The 14,046-nt window shown below is 43.8% G+C and overlaps 1 protein-coding gene across 7 annotated transcripts in view; it reads left to right on the top strand.

The window, feature by feature from the left end:
- Positions 1 to 14,046, top strand: part of lrp1bb (low density lipoprotein receptor-related protein 1Bb) — a 255,940-nt gene that overhangs the window by 200,834 nt on the left and 41,060 nt on the right. For all 7 annotated transcript variants that reach the window (XM_025903732.1, XM_025903731.1, XM_019353129.2 and 4 more), the window contains 12 exons: positions 2,644 to 2,763; positions 3,418 to 3,546; positions 3,905 to 4,027; positions 5,064 to 5,204; positions 5,440 to 5,627; positions 6,767 to 6,950; positions 7,030 to 7,115; positions 10,645 to 10,767; positions 12,589 to 12,770; positions 13,109 to 13,308; positions 13,521 to 13,709; positions 13,848 to 13,996. In XM_025903732.1, the coding sequence (XP_025759517.1) occupies positions 2,644 to 2,763; positions 3,418 to 3,546; positions 3,905 to 4,027; positions 5,064 to 5,204; positions 5,440 to 5,627; positions 6,767 to 6,950; positions 7,030 to 7,115; positions 10,645 to 10,767; positions 12,589 to 12,770; positions 13,109 to 13,308; positions 13,521 to 13,709; positions 13,848 to 13,996 (1,814 nt within the window). The remainder of the gene's footprint in view (positions 1 to 2,643; positions 2,764 to 3,417; positions 3,547 to 3,904; positions 4,028 to 5,063; positions 5,205 to 5,439; positions 5,628 to 6,766; positions 6,951 to 7,029; positions 7,116 to 10,644; positions 10,768 to 12,588; positions 12,771 to 13,108; positions 13,309 to 13,520; positions 13,710 to 13,847; positions 13,997 to 14,046) is intronic.

The following is a 14,046-nucleotide window of genomic DNA, read 5'->3' as shown; positions in this document are numbered from 1 at the left end:
GGTTCACCTTCCAGCAGGACAACGACCCTAAACATAAAGCCAGGGCAACAATGGAACTGTTTAAAACAAAACATATCCATGTGTTAGAATGGCCCAGTCAAAGTCCAGATCTAAATCCAATCCAGAATCTGTGGCAAGATCTGAAAACTGCTGTTCACAAACGCTGTCCATCTAATCTGACTGAGCTGGAGCTGTTTTGCAAAGAAGAATGGGCAAGAATCAGTCTGTAGATGTGCAAAGCTGGTAGAGACATACCCTAAAAGACTGGCAGCTGGAACTGCAGCAAAAGGTGGTTCTACAAAGTATTGACTCAGGGGGCTGAATAATTACACACACCCCACTTTGCAGTTATTTATTTGTAAACAATGTTTGGAATCATGTATGATGATTGTACTCAGATTAATCTGCCGTGTAGGACACGTGCAGTGAATTTAAAAAAATATCTGTTTCCTATTCCTACATGTTAGAGGGTGTCTTTCCCTCCACAGTGGGGTCGGTCACAGTGGGGTCGGTCACAGTGGGAGTCAGCAGGTGAGGCCCAGAGTGGGCAAAAGAATCACAACTCTCAATCATTTCTAACGTGACCTTCAGTAGATTTTAAATACTCGAGTAAAGTACAGAAAATTCTACTGAAGTATTTGTAGTTCATTACTCCCACCTCTGTTCCTACTGCACACCTCAGCCAATCATCACAGTGAAGCTCCGGACCTCCTCTAAACGTCTCCATCAGCACTCTCAAATCAAACATCACATCTGAGGACTCTTTCTCAGCGTGAAGCCACCTGCTGCTCACTCATCGTCACCTCTCTTCCTATCCTAGCTTCAGCAGCTGATCAGCTGCATCCTCTGCAGTTACTCCAGCTCTGCACATCAGAGCACCAGCATCACATCGTTGAGCATTAGCATCTAATTCACCTGTTTCTGCGATTGATGAAAGACATCCTGTGACTTTTATGATTCCTTGATCTTTGTAATCACTCCACAAACACTGATGAATATTTCATTTTGGTGCAGGAACTGTCAAATGTTTGCTTTCTGTGACACATGACCTTTGCAGAACCAAACAGCTTCATGTTAGCATGCTAATATGCTAAACTGAGATCATGATGTCAAACGTAGGTGCACAGTTAGCATTTAGCATCCACGTGTCATTCAGAGACATGCACAGCCTCAGAGAGCTGCTAGCGATTTATTTTTAAATGAGCAGCTCGGCAGCAGCTTACATAATTAAGACAAAGACAAATACAATGCGAGCAGAGGACTTCAGTGCATGGCTTTGAAAGCATTTCTCTGCGATAACACAAATCTGGCCTTTCTTCCTGTATAATTACCGAGGACCTCAGCTACAAACAATAGAAGGAGTTCAGTGCAATTTTCAAATGCAATGCATTTTTGAGTTATCTGATTTATTTTGTAAATTGCCTGCGAACGTTGTAGCAGATGCATAACACACGAACACCATTTCCATTCCTTTAACTGGAAATGTGGATTTGTGTGAAACGATAACGTCCCCGTGCTCCAAATGTGCTTCTGTCAGAGCTGATATGAATTACGCCATAATTCTTTGAGAAGTTCTGAATAGCTTTTCCTGGACAAATAGACAATATTCCCATCCCTCTGAGTTAATTATCATATAAAAAGCCCCATCCACTGATAATCTAACTGCATCGGGAATGTGCTTTGAGGAAAACGTTGTTACATTTCAGAAATTTGAAATTCCACAGCTGATTAGACCAAACACTCGTTTGTCACTTCTCGATTCACAGTGCACTTTTCCACTGTGCAAAACACTATTGAGAACGAGACATGAAAGACTGTCTTTGATACGTTTATCGTGCTGTAGACCTGCTATTTTGTCATACACAGGAAGCAGCTGTTTGCATTTGAAGTGCAAATTTGGTATTGCACACGGAAAGTCTGGATAATCGCGGTTTCCAGATTTAGCTTTTAATGTTTATCTCGTCCTTATCTTCCATCGTAGTATCAGAACACATAAAGTTAGTGCAAAGTCTGACAGAAAGGAAAGCAGCCCAGCGTGAGACACCCCCCACCCTCGGTCGGATCCATATTTGCTCGTGCTGCGGTCTGACCTGGTGCACACATCCCGTATCCTCCTCCCCGTATCTTATCAAAGCTCTGGCAGACGTTGCTGGGCCTGACATCAGAGAGAATGAGACCACAGAACATCTCGCCAGGGAAACAAGGTGGCTCAGTGACACAAATTCTTCCTTCTGCACAATAACTGCACACAGTAATCAGCAGAATGCATCCTTGGTTTCCGGTCCCACCCCAGTATCGTTTCACGAAGAGCAAAAATGATTTGAATCAATATTCAAGTGATTTTTATTTGATTTTATTGCCCTGTAACTACAATCCATCATTCCTTTGAAAGCAGAAATGGGGAAAAGTGCTGTTTACAATGGGTGGTGTGGCAGCTATGTGTGTGTGTGTGTGTGTGCTACTGAGCAGAAAAGCTAAAGAGAAAAACAAGCAAGCCAAGGGGCAAGTAGGAGTCAGCCCACTTTTTGAGTTTTGATTAAAAATGCTCTGCTCCCTCTGTAGGCTATGGCACATTTGTTGTTGTTTCCTCCTCACTTTGTGTGATTTATGGCACTGAAGTTCCTCGTCCACTGCCCTCTGCAGACTCGTCCTGCTTGTGGAACCAGTTCGCCTGCTCCAAGAACAAGTGCATTGCCAAGCAGTGGCTGTGCGACGGGGAGAACGACTGTGAGGACGGCCTGGATGAGAGCGTGCAGATCTGTGGTTAGTGCCCTTTCAGCTGTCGTGCAAAGTCTGATGTTGCTATAAAAGGTCACATTCGCCGTATCGCATTACAGCGCCGTGGCTTCACGTGCTCCTGTAGCCGAGCTGGAAATGAATGTAGAGAAATGAAACAATCTTAATGAGGCAACAAATGAGACTGCGGGCGTTTCTGATAATTCGAGCGAGCACTGAGGCAAATAGATTCTTCATCACTGAGGCCCCGGAGACATAACTATTTCAATGGGCAAATGAGATGTGTATGTAATGAATTTTACAATAAAATGAAACGAATACTACCGCAATAAAGAGACAGGAATTGCTGTGAGCACCGGTTGTATAATTTGGTTGTAATGGAGTGTCAAGGAAGAAACGGTCCACAGGTTCCTCACTTACAATTACTGTCCAAAGCAAGATCTGCATTTAGCTATACATGGCTAATTGAACGACTGTATTTACCTTTGCCTCATTGCTGACGTGCTTCATTTATACACCAAAGCACAGTCACAATGTTGTTTCTGCACAGCGAAGGGTCGAGTTTACTGGGGTCATAACTGAGTATCAGTTGAAAGCGTTTCCAAGGTAACATCCAAACTAAACCAAAGACGTCTGCTTCTGATTGGATCCACTGGATTCTTTTCTGTGTTTCGCTCTCAGGCACGGTGACATGTGCTCCGGGGCTGTTCAGCTGCCCCGGGTCTTATGCCTGTGTTCCAAAACGCTGGCTGTGTGACGGGGAGAGAGACTGTCCTGATGGGAGTGACGAACTTTCCGCTGCTGGCTGTGGTAAATTCTTCAAAACCTGCTGCAATTATTTCAAAGAACTAAGCTTCAAGTCGACGCGTGTTTGCACACTGTCATTTTGTTGCAACTTGTTTTGTCCCACGGCAGATTAAAGAACCCACCAGCCAAACGCCCACTCCTAATCTCTGCGTTATATTTATTTTCAGAAGCAAACATGTGAAGCTGTGGTTAATAGATTAGGATTGTTCAGTTTCAGCCTGTTTTACCTGCATGGCTCTTTTTTCATTCGGACATTTGATTAGCCCCGGACGTGATGTCATCTTCTCAGAGTGCTGCATGTTTGGTTTTAGAGTGTTTATCCACAGATTAGCAATTGAACTAATTTCTTTTAATGCGTCAGCACCCAACAACACATGCGATGACAGCTCGTTTCGCTGCCGCAACAAAGCATGCATCCCCCAGCGATTCGTCTGTGACCACGATAACGACTGTGGAGATGGATCTGATGAGTCGGTGGAATGTGGCAAGTAGATTTATCTTGTTTTTCATTTTTCTTATATTCACTATCAAATGTGCTGAAAGCTGCACCAGGCAAGTTCCATAACAGTATTTTATAGATTAAATGTGTTATATGAATAATGTAGAAGATTAAATATTAACAGATTCAATTCAGTTTTATTTATACAGCATCAAATCACAACAACAGCCTCAAGGCGCTTTATACTGTAAGGTCGACTCTACAATAATACATACAGAGAAAACCCAACAATCATATGACCCCCTATGAGCAAGCACTTTGGCGACAGTGGGAAGGAAAAACTCCCTTTTAACAGGAAGAAACCTCCGACAGACCCAGGCTCAGGGAGGGGCGGGGCCAGATCAAACTGTAAGATTACTGCAGGGTCTTTCCAGGATGAAGCAACTTGAGGTGACTCTCGGTGTAATTTGGTGCTACATAAATAAAATTGAATAGAATTTTTCTAATGCAGCAGTTATTGTGTGTTGATCTGATACTTGTAACTACACTGCAATTCTTATCATCACCAAACCACTTACTGTATTTCAGCAAGGTGTCTGAGTGACCGTCGTATTAATGTAAAGTAGCAGGAAGTTTAAAAAAGTGCCCAAAGTTAGTGAGCAGAGGATTTTCCCCGTGAAAGTCGGGGTCGGCCTGTGAATCAGATCCAAACTCCTGCCCTTGTATGTTGGGCTGGTTTCAAACAGAAGGATCACGTGCACGACGTTCTCTTTTTATTAGCTTTACTGCAGCTTTGACTGTTTGTCTCGCATAGAGGGGGCTCTCTGTGGCAGCTGTGGTTTATGATTACCAGCTGATGAAACGTGTGCATTTAATGTAGAAATGTTGGCCAATGCAGCTGAATGCCATTACGCCTCCAGATCACCATGCTAATGACATTATGAACCATAGTCGTGGAAATCTTTTGCAGCTTGATTTGACAGAACTGATTTGAATTCAGCTAAAGATGCGCCCTAATCTAAAACGATGTCGCTGCCAACTGCAGCCTGGTAAGAGAGCGGCTGTCTTTCTCTTTCTTCAGTCTATCGTTCCTGTGGATCAGAGGAATTTCGCTGTGGGGACGGGCGCTGTCTTCTCAGCTCTCAGTGGGAGTGCGACGGCTACGCGGACTGTCCCGACCACTCTGACGAACTGCCTCTGAACCTTAAATGTCTGGCTGCAGGTAAGACTGCTGTTTGGCTCTCAGCTGGAATCTCTCGTCAGTGTCATCAGCAGCACCAATCACCCAGGAAGCTGGTGCGTATATATGCTGCAAACAAAAACAGCGCTGCAACCCGGACAGATTTACTTAAAGGGATTAATCTCCCAGGATCCACTGTCAGCTTCAAGTCATCCCTCGCCTTCACTGAGGAATTGCAGGGCGCTCTGCCTTCACACCCATGTCTTGCTCTTTTCAGGAAGCTTGTGCAATGGCTCGTTCTTCATGTGTTCCAACGGACGCTGCATTTCCCAGGGGAACCTTTGCGATGGCAAAGATGACTGCGGGGACCGATCGGACGAGAGGAACTGCAATGTGAACGAATGCTTGAACCGCAGAGTCAGTGGGTGTACGCAGGACTGCCAGGACCTTCCTGTAGGCTATAAGGTAAGTGTCCAGTGGGCATCATCGATGATGAAGAACAGTAAACCAAAATCAATTTACAAGTCATGCAAAACAGCCTGAAAATGAGTCTCAGGGTTTGGTGAAGGAGACGAGCACAGAGTCCGACTGCGTCTGGAACCATGAGTCACGCTATAAGGTGTCAAACACTGTGACCTACATTTTAAGCACTTGCATAAATTCCAATTCAGTAGCAGGTGAAATATGGAGCTTATATTAGCAGTAGTGGACGTGAATGATTAATGGCTGATAATAAATCAAGGCTAACTTTGCGCTTCATTGCACAGATAAAGATGGGTGGGAGTATGTACAGCACACGCTGCCTCTCACTTTTTGAATAACCTTGAAAACTGTAAGGTGAGCTTAATGATATGCCAACACCTGCTCCCTCACTGCGCTCTGCGATTCTACGGTACCTGGCAATGGTGCCGGGGTCAAAGTTCAAGGCCACACCCCCGGAGTGTTTTGGTGCCTTTCCCCGTTGTCGTTCTGCGGCAGCTTTATCGCTTCCTCTCTGAATTTTCTTCTCCTGCTCTTCCTCGTGATGGTGGTTTACAAAGAGGCTGAAAGCACAGGAAGCATCTCCTCGTCATCGCAGCAGGGGCAGAGCTGCACAGAGAGCACGTCGAGCACGTCGATGCGGACCCTTAGCTCATCCATTTGTGGCCTGAACAAGAAGATCAGCAGAAAGGCCCTCAAGGTTATAACTTTGGATAAGAAAGGGATTTGCAGCGGCTCCAGAGCAGCTGATTCAAGCACTTTCAGTTATTTTTTGGGGTCCTCGGTCACTGGAGTGCAATGGAGTTTTTAAGCCAAGGAACAGTACGTCTAAATCATGGCTTAGATGCCAACTCCTATGTTTGGTGCTTGGTTTGGGAGCTTTTTGCTGACCTGCATTACACTGAGGGCCAGAGATATATGGTTTGTTACTGCTAGCTGCTCTAAAATTGCTTTGAAAGCAGCACATGTTGCTTTAATAACAAAGCTGTCTCACTGACACAACTTAAAATGTTAATAATTTGTCTGATTCTGACTGCAGCAGAGGAAGCGTCGCGCCTGCTCGACTGAGGCTTTTTGTTTCCTGCACTCATGATCAAAACTCTGTTTTCTGCTTTTGTGATCAGTGTAAATGCTGGCCTGGTTTCTATCTGAAGGACGATGGCAGGACTTGTGTGGATGTTGACGAGTGCTCCACGACACTTCCTTGCAGCCAGCGCTGCATAAACACGTACGGCTCCTACAAATGCCTGTGTGTGGATGGCTACGAAGCCTTGGAGCGTAATCCTAACACGTGCAAAGCTCTGTCAGGTGAGTCTGACTTTTTAAAGGTTTCTCAGGTTTTCTCAGCGTGCAGAAGCCCTCTAATGATGCCTGTTCCTCATTTTAGCTGAAGAGCCCTTTCTCATTATGGCAGACCACCACGAGATCCGCAAATTGAGTGTGGATGGCTCAAATTACACCATCCTGAAACAGGTAAGTGATACGTGCATGTCATTCTTGGATAGAGGATTATGTTCTCCATCATTAGATATTAGAGGCAGGCTACAGATAATCATCCTGTTCTTTTTTGTGCTTGATTTCGACTGTCCCCTAACCCTGTTGTACTGAGACTGGCAGATATATACCTTTACAGAGGGAAGTCAGTCGTAATACAATAGAAATTATTTTGTGCTGCACCCTGATGACCCTGTAATGAGGTTGCCCCATCATGCATTATTTTACATTATAAGAATTAAATAACTGCTTGCTGCCATGTAATGTTCTACAGTTGCAATGACACTAAGATAGTAACATATAAATATGTGCATCAACACACTGTCTGATGATTTATTCTGAACATTTTTGTGTCACCTGAAACAGATTGAGTTTGTGCAGAGGTGAAACTATTCTCTGGCCTTTATCATCAAACCGACACATGAAGCACAAACCTCTCTGACCTATTTTCTCTATTTATGTACGATATTTGTTGTCCACCTTGATTTTCCAACCCCCATAAAGGGAGAGGACAGTTGGCAGTTCTGATTGGCGATGAGAGAAATCGCCCAGGGGACCCGGAGGAAACGCTATTTCAATCATGCTGCGGTCTCATCTCTGCTGCTTCGGGCGGAGCTTGAATCTGACTGTTGAGCATCGCAAATGGTTAACTGTGATTTACTGTAAATCACCCCACAGGCGTCCTAGGGTCTGCTCTCACACTCGTATTAACCTCTTGACTCGGTGTCTTCTGCTGATTGCACTGCTGTTCTCATTAGCCACAGCTCACTTTAATCACAGCCTGTTATCAGCAGCTGACCTCATTTCACCTCACCACACCCTCACGTACCCGGATATTATAAAAATGGTTTTTATTATTACTTTTTACATCTGTGTCGTGTGAAATATGATCATTTGTAAAACATTTAAACGACATAATTAAACGAAAATACAAAAAAAGCAGTTTATCTCTTAAAATCTTCTCTTTTTACTAAAATATTGTAAAGATCAGAATTGAGCATTTGTCTTATTACCATTTATAAAATTCCTCCGTTTCAATTAGGCTGATGACTTTGTGCCATTACTACACTTTGGTTCTGGTTCGATGGTGTGTTTGGGATCATTGTCCTGCTGCATCAGCCAGTTCAGTCCAAGCTTTGTTGGACAGATTTGGCTGTAGAGTATTTTGGCATACGGAGAAGCTCATGGTCAAATAAATAGCTCCGAGTTGTCCAGGTGTTTGTGTTAATATGATGTGTTTCACCAACCTGTGCGCTATAGCCAAACTTCCTTATAAACCAAAGCCAGGTTGTCGTGTTCTTTTAAGAGAGAGGACTCTTTGTCCATACGTCTTCAGTCTTTTTCAAACTGTACTGACACGAACAGGTAACATCATGTTTGAGCCCCGTAGAGTCTGACGTGGAGCTTTTGTGGTTTCTCTAAACGTTAAACACTCTGAACTTGGGATGAATTTGCTGGGAATCCACCACTGGATCTACCTCGTGAATAATCTTTCTCACTGCAGGATGATGAACTTCATCTTCATACTGATTGGAAATGACCTTGTAACCTAAGATCATTACTGATGTCTTTCCTCTCTGACGTTGTGTTAACACCTGAATGCTCCGACCAGCAAACTGCCAGAACTGCTTTTGTATTGGAGGTTACACCCGCTGATGACCGCTGACTTAAAATCTAAACAGCAGAAGTAAAACAACACTAATAAATTATATTTACACTTAGATATTTACAGCTCTTCCCGTTTTTGTGCTTGGCTGAAGAGATGTGTCTGCAGAGAGAGAGAGAGCGAGCATTTTTAGTTGTTTTGTATTTTTGATTACTTAAAAGATAATGTTGATTTCTGGGTTTAGTGTTAGTTCATCTAAGTTGAGTTTTAGTCTAGTGATGTTTCTCCTGCGTCTCCTTGTCTGTGTAGGTTCCCCTTGTGTCTCTCCTCTCTGTGTGTCTTGTGTCAGCTGTGTTTCCACTTCCCTCATCACCCTCCTGTGTATTTCAGTCCTCTGTCTCCCTCTGCTCAGTGTCAGTTTGTGTGTTTGCATCACTTCAAGTCTCGTCAAGTTTAAGGTTCTTCATGCTCCTGTTCATGGTTAGCTTTACTCTTGATCCAGTTTACGTCTCTCCATGTTTCCTGTTTTATTTTGATGTTTCCTGTTTTATTTTGAAAGTCTTGTGTTTGCATGTTCAGTGTGTTTAGTTTTGCTTCCCCTGTGGCGTCATGTTCATTTGTGTCAGACTGACTGACTAATAATAACCCCAAACTTAACATTATTTCATAAGTAATCAGACTAATTTTTATTTTGAAAATCTAAATATATCTGAAGTAAGAAAAGTTCTCCTGAATATCTCCGTGTCTACACAATGATTATGCTTAAAAAGCAGCAGGATTATTTCCCCCTTATTTCAAATTCCATTATTTACAAATCAATATTGAGAATTCAACATTATATAATCCATACATGTTTAACTATATGCAAGTCTGCACTCGTATACAATACACACATAAAACAATTTAAGCTCATAAACCAAAACAACAGTCTGTGGTTAGCACCCACTACACCTCTGAGCTCTGTGAAAATCAAGTATACATTACCATGAAAGTATACTTGATTTGCTGCAAAACTGATGCAACATAATTTTGCTCAGACGAGTTTTAAGCAGATTCACATAAAAATCTAATCTGACTGAAATAAAAACAAAAAGAAAATCTGAGTTTTATACAGTCATGTTGTACATTAGCTTTCAATTATCTTTTCCCTCAAATTCATCAACAATTATGGAACAGAATGAAAGAATGAATCAGTCAGTTATTTTTATTTCATTTTCAAAGAATCTGTCACGAGTGCTGGATCCTGCAGCGTCTGCAGGGAAACGAATGGAAAATGCAGCGGTGGTGGAAGCGCTGATAAAGGGGCGTGCAGGTTTCATCTCTATAGCTGGTGTTTAGAGTGAGAAAGGTTCCCCCAGGACGCTTTGGCACCTGTCTGTGAGGGTATTGATGATCTGATGAAGATGTCTCGTTTCTCCTGTCAGATTGTCTGACATCTTTTCTCAGCACCCACAGTGTGAGACAGCAGGGTGGGGGCACTTGTTTGGAGAGCAGCTCTGTGTGACTGACAGAGGGGTCCTGTGAGCGTGACAGAGCAGCAGAGCACTTCCGTCTTCTGTTTTGATAGACTGCAACTTGGTCTCGACTCACTTATCCAATGCTTTGTGTGGTTGAAAGTACTGGAACCTATGGGAACATCCAAATCGATATCACAGTCAGAATCACATCGCACAGAGATACTGGAGAAATCGAGCATCAGTCTCTTGGATTTGGTTCCAGCGTGCCGAGGAAATGAATAAGTGATATATAGAGGCACTATGTTACTATGTAACTGATGTATGTAATAATGAACTAACTTACTGTAATGTGAGGCACACCGAGGTGACACCCACACGGGGACTCGACCTGTTTTATTTAAACTGAAGTGACTTTACATACCTGTCCTGCGTTTGTGATTCTCAGGGCCTCTACAACATCATCCATCTGGATTTTGATTACAAGAAAGAATTTATCTACTGGGTGGACTCAACCAGGCCGAGTGGTCGAAAGATCAACCGAATGCGTCTCAACGGGAGCGACCTGAAGGTACCGCGGACCTCCGGTGCTGACTGTGTGCCACGCAGCGCCTCGTAGCACCCTGGCAAACATTGCTCTACCTCCTCCTTCTCCAACCCTTTATTAACTTCTTTCTTTCTCTTTTCGCCGTGCCGAGTTCTCTCTCGATGATCCATTTAAGTCATCAAGCTGCAGTTCAACAGCAACCTTTCTCTGTTTTGAAGATGAGTCATTGCATGTTGCTTGAGTGGCTCATTATCACTGCTAAGATGATGCTGGTTATTTTTTATCCTTAGCAGCGTTTTTCTTTTTCTGTCAGCACTTGATGACCTGTTTGCTTAACAGAAATTAATGCATGTTAGCGATAATGGGAATATCACCAATGGCTTTTAGATGAATGCAGCGGGCGTAATGATACAATGGTGTGCTGTTGTGTAATGGCCGAGGTTCGCGCGGGCCACGAGATTGAAGTCCGCACAATGGACACTGGGATTTAAGCAGAACACCCGCTGAGGGCCCCATGCCACTTCTCATTAAAATAACTGCGTGGGGCATTAGGCTTATTCAGCTCAATTACTTTCACTCTGTAAGCTTGAGCCACTGCCACCGCTTAGCAAGAGGACAAAGTGTCTGAGACACAGATACAGGAGCTTCTCACATCAGGTTAATTAAAAGAGTCACTGATATCCAGTCCTCATAGTAACGGTTGGCCACACGAGGAGGGAGAGACTATTGAGCAGAGGCTTTTTCTGTGATGTTTGCATTGCTTTGTTTTATTAGAACATTTCAGATTTTGGACTTTAAGAGCAGCTGCTGCTGCACTTACACATGCATGCATTTGATGGCAAATAGAAAAGTGCAGCTCTGACATTAATTGTTGGTTTGCATAGAGTTGAAGGATTGTTTCTCTGCATTTACCTCCAATAGCACAAGTAGAGCAAGTCATCACTGCTGAACTGCTTTTAACAGTTTATTACACACTGCAGTACTTTTCCCAACTCAATAAAACATCTGTAGAAATGCCACAGCATTGTTTAACATCAAGAATGATTTTCTTTCCCTCTTTCAAGACACACAGATCCAAGACTTCGAAATTTATAGTAGCTACTGTTTTACACAGAGTCTATGGGAGGTAATGTGGTGCAGAGCAGGTGATACCAGGACCCTGAGCCCCATTAAATATGCAACCATTGAGTCCACACACCGAGTACACTGTTCTCTGAACAAAAACAAACCCGGGCTGTGAACTCATTAACACCATAATAAAGGAAGCACATTTTAAAGCCATCATACTTACTGGATGTCCTAATTTTGCAGATTCTATCACCTTCTGAAATGAATACAGTGATGTATGTGGAGGTCATTTAAAAACCCATCAGTGTTCTGTAGCTGCAGATATGCACTTTCTGTTTTGTTCATTAAACTCAGATTCTGCTCCGTATTTGCTGCCCGTTAATGATGCTGCATTTCTCAGTCAAACAGTAAAACAAATCTGTCCTACTAACCACAATAGTACTAATTTTACTTCTGGGTGTGTACAGTTGTTAAATACAATAGAACAGTTTAAATGTGTCCTGAAGAAGAGGAGGATAAAGCCTTTCTGAGGGCAAATATCTCCCTATTGTGGAAGGGCGTGTGTGGGATTTAGAAAATGGGTTCTTAGTCACACAGTTCTTCTTTTTATTTCTATTAAAACTGAGCGGACTGACCTATCAATAGTGCGTGCCAGTTCAGCTGAAATCCAATATATTTCTTGACATTCATCCATGAAAGAAAATGTTAATGACTTCTAAGATATGCGGCCGACAAACCTATGCACCAAAATTAATTTTTCTCAATCTCTGCTCCCAGATAGTCCACAGAACAGCGGTGCCCAGTGCCTTAGCCGTGGACTGGATCGGAAAAAATCTGTACTGGTGCGACGCAGAAAAGAAGACGATGGAAGTGTCCAAAGCCAACGGACTCTACCCTACGGTGCTGATCAGCTCAGGCCTCAAGAACCCGACAGATCTCGCTCTGGACCCCCAGACGGGGTAAGCATGTCGCGGCTGCACTGTAATGGATATCTGATCAGGATTGTCACAGCTGCACAGGTGTGAGATCCTCTGCTCCCTGTTTTCAGTTAGGATGTTGCTCTTTTATGATTGCTCTCACATTAAGTTTAAATTGGAAGATGCATTTGTGTCTTGCACACACACTTTTTTGTTCTCCCATTGAATTTGATTATTGATTATTTTTTATCTCAATCTTTGTAAAACCCTTTTATGGCCGTCATTCATCACCATGTGTGCTACGCTACCATGCCAGTAAGAGCTGCCCTTCTGCCTGGGCTCGTGCACAGCTCTTTGAACTGTGCTGTCCTTCTGACCAGGTACATCTTCTGGGTAGACTGCTGTGATCCTCCTCACATCGGGCGCATCGGCATGGACGGCCGAGGGCAGACGGTTATCATTGACACAGAGATCTACAGCCCCACAGCTCTCACCATCGATTATACCAACAAGAGGCTCTACTGGGCCGACGACAACCACATCCTGTTTGCCACCATGGATGGCGCCCAAAGACGCAAAGGTGAGACGAAGGTGTCGCTCGGTTAAAGAACAGCTGCTTATTTCTTCACTGAAAGTTAAATGAGGACATTGATAGTACAAATATATCTCGTTTGTCACTGATGTCAGTGATTAATATTCACACTGTGTTACATGATTAGCAGCACCACAGTTGCTACGTAGAATAGGACAGAGAGTAATTGAGGTCCGCTGTGGTTATTCGCCCCGTTCCAGTGTCCTACGATCACATCCAAGGAGTAATGGCGCTGACTTTGTTTGAGGACTTTGTCTATTGGACTGACGGGAAGTCCAAATCTCTGCGACGTGCTCACAAGACGACCGGCGCTCAAGGGATCGAGCTCCTCAACTCCTGGCAAGCCATCAAATCCATCAAGGTCTACCACTCGCTGCGCCAGCCTGAAGGTATGGAGTCCATCTGGCGCTCGTATTCATTCTGTCCTCCGGTGCCGAGCGGTGTCCGTGCGCTCCTGTAGTTTTCAGAGGAAAGCGGTTTGTGTGATCCGGTTTGAACTCGTTCACGTGCTTCTGTCTTCTGTGTAGTTCCCAAGCACCAGTGTCAGATTGCGAATGGAGGATGCAGCCACCTGTGTCTCCTGTCCCCCGGCGGGGAACACAAATGTGCCTGTCCCACGAATTTTTATTTGGCGGCCGACAACAAAACCTGCCTCTCCAACTGCACGTCCAGTCAGGTGAGCGCCGTTACTCTTCCTCCTTCTGTCTTGATCAGGATTTTTCCCGT

This window comes from Oreochromis niloticus, linkage group LG16 (assembly GCF_001858045.2).
Source record: "Oreochromis niloticus isolate F11D_XX linkage group LG16, O_niloticus_UMD_NMBU, whole genome shotgun sequence".
NCBI classification, from domain to species: domain Eukaryota; kingdom Metazoa; phylum Chordata; class Actinopteri; order Cichliformes; family Cichlidae; genus Oreochromis; species Oreochromis niloticus.
Note: the sequence above shows the minus strand (reverse complement) of the source record. Positions and strands in the feature narration are given on the sequence as shown.